General features: G+C 37.6%; 1 protein-coding gene across 1 annotated transcript; it reads left to right on the forward strand.

Annotated features, from left to right (window-relative positions):
* The first annotated feature begins 3,258 nt into the window (after positions 1-3,258).
* LOC103719089 (uncharacterized) lies at positions 3,259-15,880 on the forward strand. The gene is made up of 8 exons (XM_026809253.4): positions 3,259-3,480; positions 11,265-11,414; positions 11,545-11,706; positions 11,799-11,879; positions 12,064-12,378; positions 13,428-13,724; positions 13,798-13,884; positions 15,627-15,880. Exons 1-8 carry the CDS (start codon positions 3,259-3,261, stop codon positions 15,666-15,668), a joined length of 1,356 nt encoding a protein of 451 aa, XP_026665054.4. The 3' UTR covers positions 15,669-15,880.
* Positions 15,881-17,581: the final 1,701 nt, after the last annotated feature.

The raw sequence follows: 17,581 nt of genomic DNA on the forward strand, positions 1-17,581 counted from the left end.
GCGTCCAAGGTCATTTGCAAGTAACTGCTCTTAGTACCATTGCAGCGATAAACCGTACTGTCTGATGGGGCCATTACCTGGTGATATTGGTACTGGAACCTCATCAAACAATAGTGGAGACCCTCCTGCTTGACGCTGGGGAGCTAATGTACATGCTAACTGGATCACCTTTTAATCGTCTCATTGCCCTGTCCCATTTCGCCCGAGGGGAGCAACCTAGGTTGGCTCAACCTGGAACCAACCAGCTCAATCTACTTGCTAGATCGTTGGGGCCAGGTTTGATGTACTTGGATTGGGTTGGGCTCAAAAGTTCCAACCCCAAGTTGGGTTGGATATGGAGGATGAGCTTAAATCCAAATCAAGTTTTATCTAACTATTAAAACTTTGATATCATTTAGCAACTCGAAATCAATGATGCATCTTTCAAATTGAAGATTCAAAGTCATTCATAATCTGCATCATTAACAATTTCTAGACACTAATGATGTTTTGGTTGTCTTTAACCCAACGATCAATTTGTACAAAATTAGGCATTTTAACAACTTAATTTTATATTTTATTGTAGGGTTTTTTTTGCATGGATACCCTTCTAAATATTGGATTTTGCATAAATATCGTTCCATAATTGATATTTGCATGTATACCCTCGTAAAACTTTATTATTGTACAAATGCCCGTAATATAAAGGTTATTCTAACGGTGTTAAGAAAAATCATATTTATATTAATTAAAAATAAAATAAAATTTTAAAAAATTACGCTATTGTCTTTGTCTTCTTTTTCTGTTATCGGAATCGTGATCTATTTGCATGTCTACCTATTAAGAGTATTTATCATTTTAATTTGAAATCGTTAATTTTTTAACGTCATTAGATTGCATGGGTACATATGCAAAAACAAAAATAAAAAAGGGTAGAATGGCAAAACAAGTGTTTTACGAGGGTATATATATAAATATTAATTTTGGAAGGGTATTTATGTAAAATTCGATATTTAGGAGGGTATTCATGCAAAAAAATCCTTTATTATAATATAGTGCTCAAAATCGACCAAATCTATCATATTTTAACAAGTATAGGTTATGATCCATGAAACATATCTCTAAATTCTCTAATTTTGCGAATTCCATCATATTAGGGTAACTGATACCCTTCACATTTGCATCCATTTGGTGTGTGGGCTAGGAGTGTCACTTGAGATATTGGGTATCGGTAATTTGAGTTTATCTTATTTGGTTTTGATCAAGCTCACTCTTAGTTCTCAAAAAATTGTGCGCATTAAAGATCCCTAAAATATATTATTTTTTTGCTTATTTTAATGATGTACGTCAATGCATTGTGGATCTTAAATTTGAATGGTGCCTTACTATTTTTTGGGTACTTTAATCTTTTATCAGCATACTTATACATTTAATTTATGCATGTCTTAATTTATTATTTCTTTTAGAGAAAGATGCCTTTAGCCCCATTAAGTTATTTGTGTCAAGTTCATGTGAAAAATATCACAACCAACCTAAAACTAGCCTTTAAAAATATCCAAAATATTTTCATAGTGTTAAATTGCCTAAACTATCCATCCTAACTTGATGATCCAGTCCAATGTTGCGCAACCTATCATTCACCTGATTCAGCCGTTTGGATGGGAGAAACTCTATTCCAACGTCAAGTTGGGTTGAGTTTAATTTGGGATTTGTATTGGTTGGAAAGTTAATCCCAATCCAACCTAATTGCATGTATATACGTATACACATAACACTTCTTGTCGTTTAAATTCACGATTATCTAATTGCATGTATCTGTACACCTGTGTACATATGGTCTCAGATTGATTAAGTTGAAGGAATCCTAAGGTGGCCCGGAAAAAAGATTCTTCTAGAGATGATAAACTTTCACTACTGCAACCTATCTCTTGTAGAGGGTCGTATTCTTCTCTAACCTCTTTTTTACCTTACAATCTTTCTGATATTTTGAACCCAAGTTTCACTTGCCCAATCCTAAACAATTGTATAATTTTGGCTAGATTCGTTATGATCCCTAGCAACCTCTTCTTCAATCGTAACATTTTTGATACATCAAGAAACAATAATGTTGGGTTTCTTGTAAGCCATTTTCTGCAAGTTATGTCACTATTGTGTGTATAGAGTTATCCTATCATGCGTTGTCTACTCTTGTACTATAGTTTCCCGTCTTCTCCCACTTCTTTGGTGTTCTTCAACAATATTTATCTGAAAACTGGACGCTTGTCACACATCTCTTAGTAGGCCTGCAACTCATATGTTTTCTAATGAGAACATAATTTTTTTCCTGCAACCCATGTGTAGATACGGAAAAACTAGACACTTGTCATATATCTTTTCGTAGGCCTGCAACTTTTATACAAATGCGGAAAAATTAGACACTTATATATAAATGCGGTAAAATTGGACGCATATTGCACACATCTTTTCAGCAGACTGCTCTTTAATGTAGAGGATAGATCATATTAGCAAGTCCTTTTCACATGTTACCGGAGAAAGTCTCGAAAGATTTTGATCTTTCTTAAATTATAAGAGAAATTCTTGAATCGAAATACACGAAATGCCCTACCTCAAATCATATAACTAGTGAAGGGACCGTAGATGTATTGTCATTTTTTTAGAGAAAGATGTGTATATATATATATATATATATATATATATATATATATATATATATATATATATATATATATATATATATATATATATATAGTTTTTGGAATTGTGTTTAATTTATACAAATGGTACGTTAATTTATTTTCAATGATATGCTTATTGTGATTTACAAATTATATGCTTATTTTAATACAATTGACTTGAACTATTGATTAAAAAAAAATTCATAGAAAATTATGGTGTACATGTAAGCACTTGATAATTGTCCTCTCCTTAGTTTTAGAAGGAAACTTAGTATCTCCTCTTTGTTTGATTGCTATACAAGAGTTAATTCTCATGTTGTTGACCACTTAATGTGCAATCTCTACGGATAGAGAAAACGTTTTTGCATACGATTAGGTATAACTAGAGATGCACATAGATCAAATTGGTTGGGGTTAGAGACTATCCAACTCCTTGGCCTAGATCCGGACTTATCCAATCAGTTTTCTAGAAGTCGGGGCAGGCCAAATTTTATCTGTACCAAATCAAACAAATGTAACATGCCTGGTTCCGTTTGGTTCCCGGGTTGACCGAAACCCACACCCAAATGAACAGGGTCAAACTTAATGGCACTAATATAAAAGTATGGATCAGCACTCCCGTATCTATATTTTAGCGGCGGGCCGTATCTCTTTCAGCCACCTTTTAAGCCGCACTGGCCCGAAGATTTCGAGTACGGGAGGTATTGGCCTCCGATTCCTCTTAGTCCTCCCCTTTCGCCGCGCAGCCCTCGTCGTCCTCCTCCTCCTCGTCCTCCTTCTCCTCCTCCTTATCGCCACGGCGGAAATCTCCGAGCCAGATCACAAGGTAACCTATCCCTAAGCCTCGAGATCCTACTCCCCACTTTTTCTATTGGCATCTCTTCTTCGATTTTTTTTTTCCTTTAGATTTTGGGTTGTGATTTCTGTTTCCCTAGCCCTATACTAGTTTTTTTCTTAGAAAAAAGAAATTTTATGGAACCATGTTTATGAATTTCTCTGTGATATTTTTTGGAAAGAGGTTTGGAGTGAGCAAGTTAGTTGATCTTTCCACGCATTCACCTTGTAATTTTTCATTGATCGACCATATCTTGGCAACTGTTGTTGTAGTGATTGCGTTGTTGTTTGAGCTTATATTCTTTTACATATATAGCCTTGTAATAGTGAATGTGTCTTATTGTAAACTGTTGTGATGTTTTGTAAAGATCGTGATGACATGATATATTTCTTTTAAAATTATGCTTCCTACAATCCATGGCAACTTTAAGAAATTTTTTCTAATGACCATAACAAAAAGTAGTTATGGGCCTGTTGTTTATATGCTTCTGTTTTCTAAGAACTAGACTGAATGAATATTATCATGAAAATATTTTGTTCGTTGAATTGTTTGCAAAACTTGGCAGCAAATATTTATTGCTTTCAAAAAAGTGAAATAAAAGCAAGGAATGTCAGTAGTTCCGTGCAAATGCTGTCTCCAGCAACAATTTTCATGCAGTGTCTCAATTATGCTTAGGAAACAAAAACACAAAATCGACAACATTACCAAACCAGTCCTACATTATCATATCATCATGTTGCAGATACTTCTTGGTCATGGTAGCAAAGGTCGTCTAACTTATCCTAGGCCTTGTTAGGTACAGCTTTAGTTCTATAAGTTGACAACATCCATGCATTTGGCGAGTACCGTTCTGATCCTCCTAATTTGCGTTCGCCTTATAAGTACTTGAATGATGACAGAAGGGTGCAGAAAATAATTTTGGTAGTTGTAAATTGCTGTTTATCAGCATGCAAATGATTTGGCTTGAGTTTTCTCAACCTTGCTTCGCCACCGATCTAGACTATATTGTAAAATTATGATGTTCATGTCCTCAATTTAGTATAGTGTCATCTCAAAACTAAAAAAGGTTTTAACATCCAAACTAGGAAAACATTGTTCTAAGAGATGTGGTCCAATTAGCAGTATATTCCAATATCACGTGTCATTGTGTTGGTTAAACAACCCAATTCAACATTATATAAGATCTCCATTACTTTTTGACTAGATCATATAAAATTTCCTATTCAAGATGTGACCAATTGTGTTAGGTTGCCCCAGCCTGTTGCAACTTGGAGGTGACTTAAATAAGAGTAGAAGATCAATCGAAGCATATTATAGTAATCAAAAAGAAATTCTAAACACAAAATTCAATTGATTTGATTGACAACATGAAATGTTGCGTTAGCTTAAAGAGTGACTTAAATGGGAATATCATTTTACATGAAGGCATGTATGTGCATTTATCTTTCATTTGCATGAGAATAAAAGTATGGTTTAAAAACTAAGTTTGAGCTAGTAAGTTAAGAGTCTTCCCAATTATTTAGTTTACTGTTGATTGTATATTCTTTGGAAAACATACTTGTAATATATAACAAAAAATGTATATTGACTTTTTTCAAGAAAACTTCTGTTTTTTGGAGTTTATAGAGCATTGTTTCTAGTTGCATTGCGAGAATGAACAACTGGTTGTAGATAAATAATTGAATCTTTTTATCTCCAGTTGTATACTTGATAGATTGATCTACATGGTAAATCTAGGAAATTTTATGGATATTGATCTTCATCTGATCAAAATCATACGACCACTTAAAGATGTACCTTTGTTAAACAAGAATCACTAAAGGAGGCTAATCATTATTGCAATACTAAGGAAGGAAACATTCAGCATGACCATGAAATATGCATACCAACTTATGTCTTCCAAAACTCGACAAAGCAAGCTTTGCTAATTATTAATTTTTTGCAAGGAAAAGTCAACAGGGTAGTGGGATTAGTTTATCTTCAAAGGGTAGTAGTTCTCAAATCCATTAAAATATTTTATTGTTTAATTACATAGTTGAAGTAGACATTACTTGGGGGATAAAATGAGTAGTTGTAGTGGCGGTGAAGAAAGTTGCAGGAAACAGCCAAGAAAATGACATGCTCATAAGAGGTTCCATGGTTTCTTGGTTTACCTGAGCATGAAGCCATGAACCATTGTTCAATTGAATTTCAGGAATGAAAAACCAATCTCATGTACTTTATTTGTTGTTTTAGTCCAAATGGATTTAGTTGTGATCCGGACTGAGCTAGTGCTAAATCCATGTAGTCGTATGGATATTGATCTAAATCCAAGGTTGTATAATCATTCCAAGCATATAAATTAGGAAGTAAAATAAGAATGAAAAAGGAGGATATTAGGACTTGATGTGCCCATCAATGGTGTGAAATCATTTTCTTTAAAATATAAAAAGATTGATGGTCCTATTATTGCTAATTTCTGTTAGAAGTGTTATCAAGTTAGTGACATTAGCTGCATGATATATTCTAAAATAGACATTCCATACAAGATTAAATGATGAGAGGAAGGAAAAAAAATCACTGAAGGTGCCTACACGTCAGGTTGGTTAAGGTTAGAATCAATCCAGAAACGAAGCAGTCCTGTCAGTTCTCAATTTCTGTAGCTGGAACCAAATTTTGAATCAACCCAACCATGCTTTGGTTCATGGGTTACCCAATTTTCTTTTTTAAAAAAAATAAAATTCAGAGAAATAGTCTGTTATTTTTATTTAGGAAAACCCATTTTTGACCAATAACAACATAAACCAACAATTAGTCTTTCAACTGCATCATGCAACAAGAGAACCCAACAGACAAACTATAGAAAAGGATATAACATGTTATGGAAAAGAAATGATACTCTACCTTGCAAAACAAAACATAAATCATGAGATCATGACACAACAAAATTTAATGTAATATATATTATATTGTATTACATTGCATTGCATTACATTACACTACATTACGCTACATTGCGTTACACTACTTTATATTAGGTTATGTTATGTTAAGTTTGGTTTGGTTAGGTTAGGTTCAATTTAGGCTGGATCAAGGTCTGTTGTGCCAGTATTGGAGCCCATATCGATCGGCCGGCTGCACGGTTTGGTACGTCCCTGTATCGTTTAGTGCCGGGCCTGTACACAACTGAGAGGGCGAGGGAGAACGGGAGAGAGAAAATGAGAAAGCGGGGAGGAAAGGCCGTCGAAGACCTTTGCAGGGCGTCAAAGGGGCCTCGAAGGACCAAAGTAGGGGCTCCGCTCTCCGGACCCCTTTTTTATTTTAAAAATTTTAAGTTAAGTCGGCCCCTTGCCGACTTTAATTAAAATTTGGGCCCCTTTTTTATTTTATTTATTTTGAAAATTTTAGGTTCTGGAGGCCTCTAGCGCCCTCTATCCCTCTCTCTCTTTTACTCCTTTTCCTTCTCACTTTCCTCCCACATGCCGGTTTACTATTTTGAATGCCGGAACTATCCCGGTCCATTGCCGGCAGGGCTTGGTCCACCCCAAACCGGACGGTTCGAGACTGTTCCACATTCCTTGGGTTGGATTGACTTACCTAAACCCTCAACTTGGAAAGATGTGATATATGCCCATATTGACCCAATAAGATGGTTCAATTTGGTTCTCAGTTTGACCTAGAGCCATGCACACTACTAGATTCACAATGGACTATGAAGTAGTTAAAATGGTAGTTTAAGAAAGTTCATATGGAAAGTAAGAAAGCAAGTAGAATGTCCAAAATAAGTTCTGTATCTTAGCACATAAGTATTCTTCTAAAAGCTAGTATTGAAAATACAAGATTCATATAAAGACATCAAAAATGCTTGCTAGATTGCCTCTTCCTGTATATTGCATGTGCATCTGTCAATACATATAAAGTTGAGAGAAAGATTTTCCTTATAGAAAGTTTGGGAAGTTGAGTGATGCAGAACGGGGGTGGGTGCTGCTGAATTTTTGGTGGATGATGGCTGAAATTGGTTGGACCCAAAGCTAATTTGGGTTAGGATGTGGGAGGAAGGGATTAGGCCTGCGGTTTTAGATCTAAAACCTAAAGGACTTTGTGATGATTGGGCGCTTAAGGGATTAGAGTTATGGCATGATGAAGGTTGGCGGGTGGTAGAAGGAACAATAGAAGGTGCTGCAGTTTTGATAGTAACAAGATAACTATAGGTTGAATAGAAGAGTCTCACCTTAATTCTAAATCCAAGAATTTTCCGATGTCTCATTGAGGAAGAAAGAAATCTTTAGAGTTTCACCAAAGGAGAAAGAAGCAGCCTCTTGCCTCTAGATCACAAGAGCAATTAAAACCAAAATTAATTCTAAATTTTATTCTTCAACCTCTCCTTTATATAGAGTAAGAGGTTGGAAAAATAAAAACTCTTACAACCAGAATTTTAGGACTCCAATTAAATATGGACTCTTTTAAATCAAATAAATTAATTGACGAAATCAACTGACGAAATTCACTAAACCAACTAAGACTCCTAAATAACTAGGATTCTTTTAAGATATATGGACTAAGAGTTCAAATCAGCTAGGATTCTTTTAAACAACATATAGACTCAATAAATAAAACTCCAAATAATCTAGAACTACTCATGACGCATGGAAGAGAGTCCAAATCAACTAGAATTCTTCTCCAAATGCCACATGGACCACATAGACAACTTCTAACCACTCAAGGATTCCTCAACGCCATGGACTCTGTGATTTCATGGCGTTGGGACCCAAACTCCAATTGATTCAACACAACTAAACTAAAGGACTCAATCTCCATATGACTGAACATATCCAAACAAACAAAAAGGATTCAATATAATTGGGCGTTGAAATACTCGAACCCAATGTAACTAGGTGATGAAAATATTGGACTTACTGTAATTCAGGCACACCCAAGCAATGATCCAAACATGACGCACATCTAGGATGACTCAAGCTCCTGCTCCTGCATCAATTCTCTCCGACTGAGAAGAACTCGACTCCGTCTTGTTGGGGCTGAAGAGCTCGTGCAAAGGTGCGGGATCTCCTCTGTCTTCAGCCACGAATACTCTGAAAGGGGTTGGTTCTTCTACTTCACCAAGAATTTCTGATATCCTTCTTGGCATGCCGTAATCTGCTGATCGCCTCGATTTGAATTTATGAATTCTAGAAAGAGATCTTGAAAATCAGCAAAGGAATATCTTTTCAGACTTACATAAAACTTCTCCGATCGAAGAACCTGAAGATCTTGTTGAAGGTGCTGCTTGTGCTCCTTTCGGCTTTGACTAAAAGTCAGATTATTCTACTTGAAATCTGATGGCATCTCTTTTGAAATTTCAGAACCAACCGATGCGAACACGGTTCTATCTTCATGGCCGTTTTTTTAGACTGATACAGGGTAGGAAGATCCATGTCTAAAGGAATCGGTATTCAGACTATCTCTGCTGAATTTTCTGAATTGTCTTTCTTAGGCAATTCTTCTGGAGTTATATCAGAAAGATCACCTCTGAAATTTTTATCTTCCACGTTGGCTTCTTTCTTGTCCTCAATCTCAGCGGGTCTATGAGGAACTTCAGAGGAAGGAGAAGGGATCTTAGCGGCAGGGACATCATCAGATAGTGTTGCTAAATTTTCAAAATCAGCATCAAGATCTTTTTTGAATATCTGCTGATCTTTAGTGGGACAAATATCAGTGAGGTGCCCTCGGCCACCGCACTTGGAGCAATCGGATTTGCCTTTTCTTTGCGGCATGGGATTTATTGTCTTTTCACTGAATTTTGTTGTTCCTCGCTCCAGATATGTTTCCTTATTTGCAGAAATTTCAGATCTTATAGATGGAAAAATACCTCGAGGAGGAGTGCCTTTGTTGCTGCGTTCTGAAGGTCGTCGCCCAACTTGTGGTTTGACATGGCTATGACATCGTAGTTCTGCCTCCACGATATCCATCTTCTATGCTAGGGCAGCCATTTGATTTTGAACTTCAACCATCAGATCATCTTGTTGTTGTTCGATGTTGTAGGGATGGTATTGATCGTCATGGTAGGAATCATCATGGTAGGGATTATAATAGTAGGGACGGCTTTTTCTTGTACTCATGTGGATCGATTTGCTCTGATACCAATTGATGCAGAATGGGGGTGGGATGGTTGCTCTGATACCAATTGACGTAGAACGAGGGTGGATGCTGCTGAATTTTTGGTGGATGATGGCTGAAATTGGTTAGATCCAAAGCTAATTTGGGTTAGGATGTGGAAGGAAGGAATTAGGCCTACGGTTTAGATCAGAAACCTAAAGGACTTTGTGATGATTGGACGCTTAAGGGATTAGAGCTATGGCATGATGAAGGTTGACGGGTGGAAGAAGGAACAATGGAAGGTGCTGCGATTCTGATAGTAACAAGATAACTATGAGCTGAATAGAAGAGTCACCTCTATTCTAAACCCAGGAATTTTCCGGCATCTTATCGAGGAAAAAAGGAACCTTTGGAGTCTCACCAAAGGAGGAAAAAGAAGCCTCCCGCCTCTAGATCACAAGCAATTTGTAAGCCAAAATTTTTGAATTTTATTCTTCAACCTCTTCTTTATATAGAGTAAGAGATTGAAAAAATAAGGACTTTTAGAACCATAATTTTAGAATTCTAACTAAATATGGACTTTTTAAAATCAAATAAATCAATTGACGAAATTAACTGACGAAATTTACTGATGAAATCAACTGACGAAATTCACTAAACCAACTAAGACTCCAAAATAACTAGGACTCTTTAAAGACACATGGACTAAGAGTCCAAATCAGTTAGGACTCTTTCAAATGATACATGGACTCAATAAATAAATCTCCAAATAATCTAGGACTCCTCATGATGCATGGAAGAGAGTCAAAATCAACTAGGATTCTTTCCCAAACGCCACATGGACCAAATAGACAACTCTTAATCACTCAAGGACTCCTCAATGCCATGGGCTCAATGTGATTTCATGGCTTTGGGACCCAAACTCCAATTGACTCAACACAATCAAACTAAAATACTCAATCTCCATATGACTCAACATGCCCAAACAAACAAAAAAGACTCAATATAATTGGACGTTGAAACACTCGAACCCAATGTAACTAGGTGCTGAAAATCTTAGACCCACTGTAATTTGGGCACATCCAAGCAACGATCCAAACACGATGCACATTTAGGATGACTCGGGCTCCTGCTCCTGCATCATTGAGAGTGTTAAAAGTCATCAGTAGAAAGAGGTGATATACTTTCTTTACGTAACATTATCAAATGTTATGAGGTTGAGTAAGTCCCTTTCTACATTGTTATTCTAGAAAGAGTGTATCTTCAACCCACAACTTTGTGAGAAAAACCATTGACTGAACCTCTTAATTGGACTCATGGTTTCAATTGCATTCACTCTCTTCTGACAATTGATTTAGTTACTTTCTTACATTTGACTAGATTCGAGCAGCTAAGAAGCTCACTTATGGTCTAGAATAGGACTCATTAGTATGCATAATTAAATCCATACTATACCCTCCTAAATATCATGCCTTCACTTTTCTATCTCCAAATTTAAGCTCTCATCTTGACCTGTCTACATTGTTATTATTAGGTTTCAGTTTGTCTTTGTGTTCATGTAACTCATTAACTTTTTTGGCGATGCATGTGTCTTGATTCCTATGATTTGTTTTCATATCACTACAATTTGCATTTATAGCACATTCTTACATGCCAAAGTAAGTCTCAGAAATTCTGTTATGTTTTAATTTAATGTAGGACAGCTGCACATATTTACTATGGCACGCAGAGTTCGGACTAGGTTGCCGGCACGTCACATTCCTCGTAGCTTCAGCCAGCAGCACATAATCCTTCGTGCCCTTCATCGGGGCCATATTAACCAAGCCATAACCAGCCACCGCAGCCACTTGCAGGTGCAGATATTTTGTTCATTTATTATCCTTACATATCAACTATCACTATTAGATTTTTAATTTATTTTGATTAGGTTATCATTAACGGAATCTAGATCTTGTTAGTAATCCATATGATATAATATCTTAGTTCCCTCCAATCCGACGTAGCCGTCGGTCTCGCAGCCTCCACGGAGCTCCACCTGTTCGCAGCCTCCACGGAGCTCCACGTGTTCGCAGCCTCCACCGAGCTCCACGTGCTCGTAGCCTCCACCGAGCTCCACCTGTTCACAGCCTCCGGAGCCACTTGCAGGTGTGGATTTCTTTTAATTGTTAAGTTCTAGTTTATTTCATTATCAATAGGCTTTGGTGTGTGGTAATAGTTCATATGCTATAATATTTCAGCTCCCTTCACTCCAAGCAAGAAGCAGGCCCCTCAGTGCCTCTCGAGCTGCACCAATCCGCAGCCCTCATCACCACCTGCAGGTTCAACTAGTAGTAGTTTTATTATCATTATGTAGCTATAATTGTTATTAAGCTCTAGGTTTGAAATTATATTGCTATCCAATAATATTTAGTGCATTTGCTTTTAGCTATGCTAACTAAATTAAAAACATTTTATTGCCTGATACACCAGATCTGTGTTGTCTGTGATGATGTCATTGCATAGGTTATGGAATTGGAGAGACATGGGTACAGCAACATGTTAGAGCTGGGTCCCTCTGCTAGTTATCTCTGGAGCCAAGAAACTAGCCTTCTTGAGACCAAGGCCATGGAGGTTGATGAGGAGGTTCGCACCTTGAAGGAAGAACTAGAGGCCATCCAACAAGAGCACGCTGAGTTGCGACAGAAACAGAGGGAGCTAGTAGCCCAACTGTCTGTTCTTCTGGAGACTATACGAGCCATTAAGAGCCAGGCCTCTGAGGCGACCAATTGTGATGACATATGTTTCCAGCCAAATCCAAGCCTTCGTAGCCACCTGCAGGTATAAGTACTAGTATTTTTCCTTTTTTTTTTCCACTTTTGTTTTCGTTTAGATCATTACATAACTACATTTGCTTCTTTTATTTTTTAAAGAAATAGTTGACACCAGGTCTAGCCTATCTTCATAAAGATAATAACAATCGAACAGTAGAGCACTCTACTCCAAGGCTAGGGAATAAAGATATAATAAACCAGCTAGGAAGATTTATGTCCCTACTTTCTAAACAGCCCCTTTATGATAATTTGATGGGGGCGGCGATGCTTATCCATTTGCTCCATTTAACTTGATTCAATCCATTATAGATTGGGTTAGGTTATCTGTTTATTAAAATGGTCAGATTCAAGTCTGAATTTTTGGCCTGTTTGAGAAACAGGTCGGGTTTGGATTGACAAATTTTGGATTGATCCGGTATCCGACCCGACCCGTAACCCGTTCAACCTAACCCGATTGCCACCCCTACAATTTGAAGCTTTGATGTTGCTATCTGAAACACTTCTTGAGTTATCTCTTCACTCTGAATAATTTGGAGATGCTCTGCCTCTGTCCACTGAGCACCCTTGCTTTCCTCTCCACTCAGATTCCCCGCAGAACACCCTCCATCTCCATGTCCCAACCTCAGCAGCAACGTTTCTTAACATGCCTTGCTTGCCAATCTGTCTGTAGATCCATAACTCTCTCAGCAAACCTTCCAAGACCCAGTTTATGTCTGAAGTGTCTCCAAATGCCTCTGATACAACGACATCTCAGAAACAAATGGTTCACATTCTCTTCTTCTCTGCAGCAAAAAAGGACATCCTTGAGCTGAAGGTCAATGTCTGTTTTTCAGATTATCTTCTGTAAGGAGCTTCTTGCTCATCACAAGCAAGAGAAAACCTCGGTTTTCTCCAGAACCTTACTGCACCATACACATCTACAATTGTTATATTTGTTATCATACTTTTGCTGATAATGTATAATGCATCTGTTCTATATATGCTAACTGAAGTAGGAACTCTTTAAAAGATCTAACAGCAAGAAAGGTTCATGCTAAAGATGATGTCCTCTCACAGGTTATGGGACCTGAGAGGCGTGGGAATGTCCACATGCTAGAACTGAGTGTCTCACCTAGTGAAGTTTTGAGCCAACCAACTAGCTTTGTAGAGGTCATCCGGAAGTTCTCAGAGCAAATTGAGGAGGTTCGCACCTTAAAGGAAAAGGCACAGGCTGTTCGACTGTCAAATGCCAAGTTGCGACAAAAACATGTGGAACTAGAATCCCTTGCGAAAGCTATACAGAGTCAGCTCCTAAAGGAGTACATATGTCATGATACATGTTCGCCACCATCTCATACAAAACAGGTGCTTTTGGTAAGTTATGCATGGGCTTAGAAACAACATTATAATCTTTATCTAATACTTCTTCTTTGTTCGTGATATATAGCCAATCGAGAACTCCACTGATCAGGAGGGTCTGCATATGCAACAAATTGGCTCGTCATCCTCAAGCCAGATTGTTCCACAAAATCAGGTGACGACACTTTTCTGACAATGTTTATATTACTTTAAAGATGCACCATTCGTACAAAACAATTTACAAGATCTGCATCCTTATTGATATTCCTGAATTATTTCTTTCTCAAGTTTCTCTGGATAGGCATTCTGCCTTGTAGAACTACTGAATATAAAGATATTTTCTACTGTCTCGTCATTTGGCAGTTCTCTTCTTCATGAACATGTAGGTTTGTAAATGTCTTTGTCAATGTTTCTTGTAAGAATACAATCTTCTTTGCCTTTTCTAAAATATTCACTTCTCCTGTCGTCATAGGAACCCAAACCTGTTTCGGTAGATTGTGGTTATCATATTGATCATGTGATTTAGAGGTGGTCCATACAGAGCTTCAAATTCAAATTTTTTGGATCTGTTTCCTTGTGGATTCTGTTTTTTCACTAGTATGGATCTGCTATAATGACAGAGGTTACCAAGCTGAGGGCTTGGTTGGAGGCTGATGGAGTTAATTCTCATTGGCACAAGTATGGTATGTTAGCGGTCTTTGAGTTTGATTTACTTGTCAGTGGCTGAAGGCGAAGCCCTTTTCAAACAGGCATGACTTTTTTTTTTAAAAAAAAAAAATTCATTGAGGTTGAGTGGGTATGAAGCCCTTATGACCTTACCTCAATTATATGGGCTCAGGAACTTCTCAGATTGACTATATATCAAGTCAGACATCCTTGCAACTCGGCCAAGTCATGATGTATGCTTATTTCAAGAGTATGAGATCTAAGCAGTGTCATAATAGAGTTAGGAGGATTAACCCAATGTTTGCACCATTTTGAAAAACTGCTAAGATGATTTAAGCTGGGATTCTGTTTAAAGTGAGAAAGGCTTTAAAAAATTAGCTGCCCATGCACCCACCTATGTGGCCTGTATATTATATATGTGTTGGGCAGTCCCTTGACCATCTGCATACCACAGCCACCCTTTTAAAACATTAGGCTATGTTCAAGACAAGGCAGTGTTTTATTCCTGCCAACTTATTTGCATGCTGGCTAACCATCATGGCATCATGGTGCAGCTGAAAGCTTGCTGCTGAAATTAAATTCTCTAAATTTACTTCAATTCAATACTTCGAGTTTGGTTTCGAAAAATAGCCTGTTGACTAGCCAGGGAAGGAAAGCTATACTTTGTTTTCACAATTTCTCAGATGACTTGAATGCTCTCGCTGTGATTGATTGAGGACTTTGAAGTGTACCTTACTGTGATTGGAAAGAGAAAAAAGAAAGACTTTGGTTTCACATCTTTATCTTTAGCCAAAATTGAATATTTTGATGCCAGTCGTGTTTGGAAGATACTTGCACACTCTGAAACAGTAACATTCTTCCAACGTTCTATTTGATTTTCAATATAATGTTATTCATTAGATTTTATCAACTAAAACATTCATATAAATTGATTAATTGTTACTTTCTAGTTAGAGTTAATGTTCTTCATGAGGGTTAGGCTGTAGAATTAGTTTAGGATGATTTACTTTTATCAAATTTAAGTTCTGTTGTTTTGTCCCAACAATTACTTTTAATATGGATTCTAGGAGCACGATATCCTTTAAAATTGCATTATTGAGTTGTCTGCTACTGCTTGTATCGCTGGTTTGTCATAATATTACATGTTAGAGTATTGCAGTATGTGAGGGTAAACTTAAAGTGGCTAAATTGACAGACTTAATTCTTACAATCAAACATGTTTACTAAAGCTGAAATTTATCTTGATGGCAGATTGCAGACATTTCACATGATGCTGGGACTCCTGCTATATAATCAGTCTATGGAAAGGCATCTAAAGAACCATAAATTTCTTCTCTGAAAACTGGAGCTGCGAGACATCCATGGATTTTTCTTGTGTTCTTAGCATATGTTGGAACTCCGTGCATTTCATTCTCAGTATTTTGGCATATGTGCCGTGTATAGATCATCTTAGTAAGCCTTGACAATATTTGAATTCAAGAAATCTGCAACTGTTGCATCTTCAATTTTTAGGGGCCTTAGCATTCCTAATGTCAGAAACTCAAGCAGGCTTTATTATTTTCTTTAGTATCATGTACTTTGTTGACAATTGCTATAGGATGCAGGAGGAAAAAGAAAAAAAAATAAAAGAGACTTGCCTTCAATCCCTTTGAGACCCACATTTGACCGTTTTGCAATTCATAAAAGATTTTCAAGTCAAAGAAGCTTATAGTTATAGGTGATGTAGTTCTTTGCGGTTTACAAATTTTGATTCAATCATCCAAAATGTTATTTCTTTTTTTGTTTCCCCCTTTCAAGGTCCAATATGACTTTTTATTGTGTTCTTGTCACATGGTTAGCCACTTAGGGAAGGCCAAGTCTCCTTCGGCCACTCGTTGTTAGGGCTACATAATGTTTGGATCATGAACAAATCTTGTTGGGTTGGTTTGGTTCAGGTTCTAGATAGAACTAGATCAATGCCGATTCCAGTTTATCAACACCCAATTTGATTGCTCGGTTCTGGGTTAGTGTTCGAATATCCTGGACTTGACCTTACGGTTGTCTTCGGAGCTTATGATAAACATATATCTGATATTGATTGGTTCGGTTCTGGTTCCGGATGATGCAAGCCAATTGAGATCAGGTTGGCTTCTAACCCGAACAAACTCGACCGAGCCGAACCCAGAGTTTTAAATCGTGCCCAAGGCTCATCGAAGATCATTGTCAGGCTGTCAGCTGCCAAGCTTCGTGTTGGAACCTTGTGGGTTTGGAGATTTGGCGTACTTGGACATCAAGATTGGTGGGAGAGCAGTTGGTTGATGCCAAGGTGACGGTGCTTTCTTGACTTGAGGAGGGTGTGCATGGCTGAGCTCCGTCACAAGAGATGAAGAGAGGAACGAAGGAGGAGCTCTTTGTCCAATTAAGTGGTCAAATGGCGATAACTAGGGAGTATACTTCAAAAATATGAATAAATCTAGAACGAATGAGACTGGCAGAAGTCACTGTTGCTGCAAATAAATTTTCTGGGTTGGCGATAACTATTCTTACACCTCCCTTACCCGGACCTCTGGGCCTCGGGATGCGTGCACCACTGTTGGCCTACGGCATGCGTGCAACCATGCAGATATCAAGGTAACTATCAGGTTTAGTCTCCTCTTCTTCTTCCTTTGTTAAGGGAAATCAAGCTTTCTATCTAGCAGGTTGCAAAAATTCCCAATGCAGAACACAGAGTTGGTGAATATAGAATACACAGGATAAAGGGACGAATTTACACCCATTGCATCATCAAAGGTCGGTGGTTGAAAAATAAAAAGCTTAAACTCGATCTGAAATGCTAATTATAATATACAAAAATAACATATGTTTTAAAACTCTCTTGCTTGCGAGCTCATGTAAATTTGATGAGTCTGCCAACTTTGCTTTATGGCAAAATGCTCGGGAGAAGATTTTCATGGTACCTAAATGTATGGTTATGTATGTATGGAATTGGACAGCTTGGTGAAGCTGCTCACAGCCAATGTGCTCGCTGGACTGCGGTGTCCCTGGGTATATAACAATTCCTCAACGCAAGGGTGTAATTATTCATTCGATTTATTGGCTTTCGGGTTTCTATGTTGATGCCATCAGATCCCTAGTATTGGCACTCAGTATCTCTCTGGAGATGGCTTTTGGGATTACACCGCTTTTGCTGCTGTGATGGAAGGGTGCAGTACAGACCATCGTACAGA

The sequence above is a fragment of the Phoenix dactylifera genome, chromosome 7 (assembly GCF_051530095.1).
Source record: "Phoenix dactylifera cultivar Ajwa chromosome 7, Ajwa_hap1_PhDact_Kaust_v1.1, whole genome shotgun sequence".
NCBI lineage: Eukaryota > Viridiplantae > Streptophyta > Magnoliopsida > Arecales > Arecaceae > Phoenix > Phoenix dactylifera.

What these genes read in the sequence shown, in the direction of transcription:
- LOC103719089 (XM_026809253.4), top strand. Translation starts at nt 3,259, where the DNA reads ATGGATCAGCACTCCCGTATCTATATTTTAGCGGCGGGCCGTATCTCT. An exon ending in GCCCTCATCACCACCTGCAG is followed by an intron (nt 11,880 to 12,063) that starts GTTCAACTAGTA and finishes GTCATTGCATAG; the next exon opens with GTTATGGAATTGGAGAGACA. An exon ending in GCCTTCGTAGCCACCTGCAG is followed by an intron (nt 12,379 to 13,427) that starts GTATAAGTACTA and finishes GTCCTCTCACAG; the next exon opens with GTTATGGGACCTGAGAGGCG.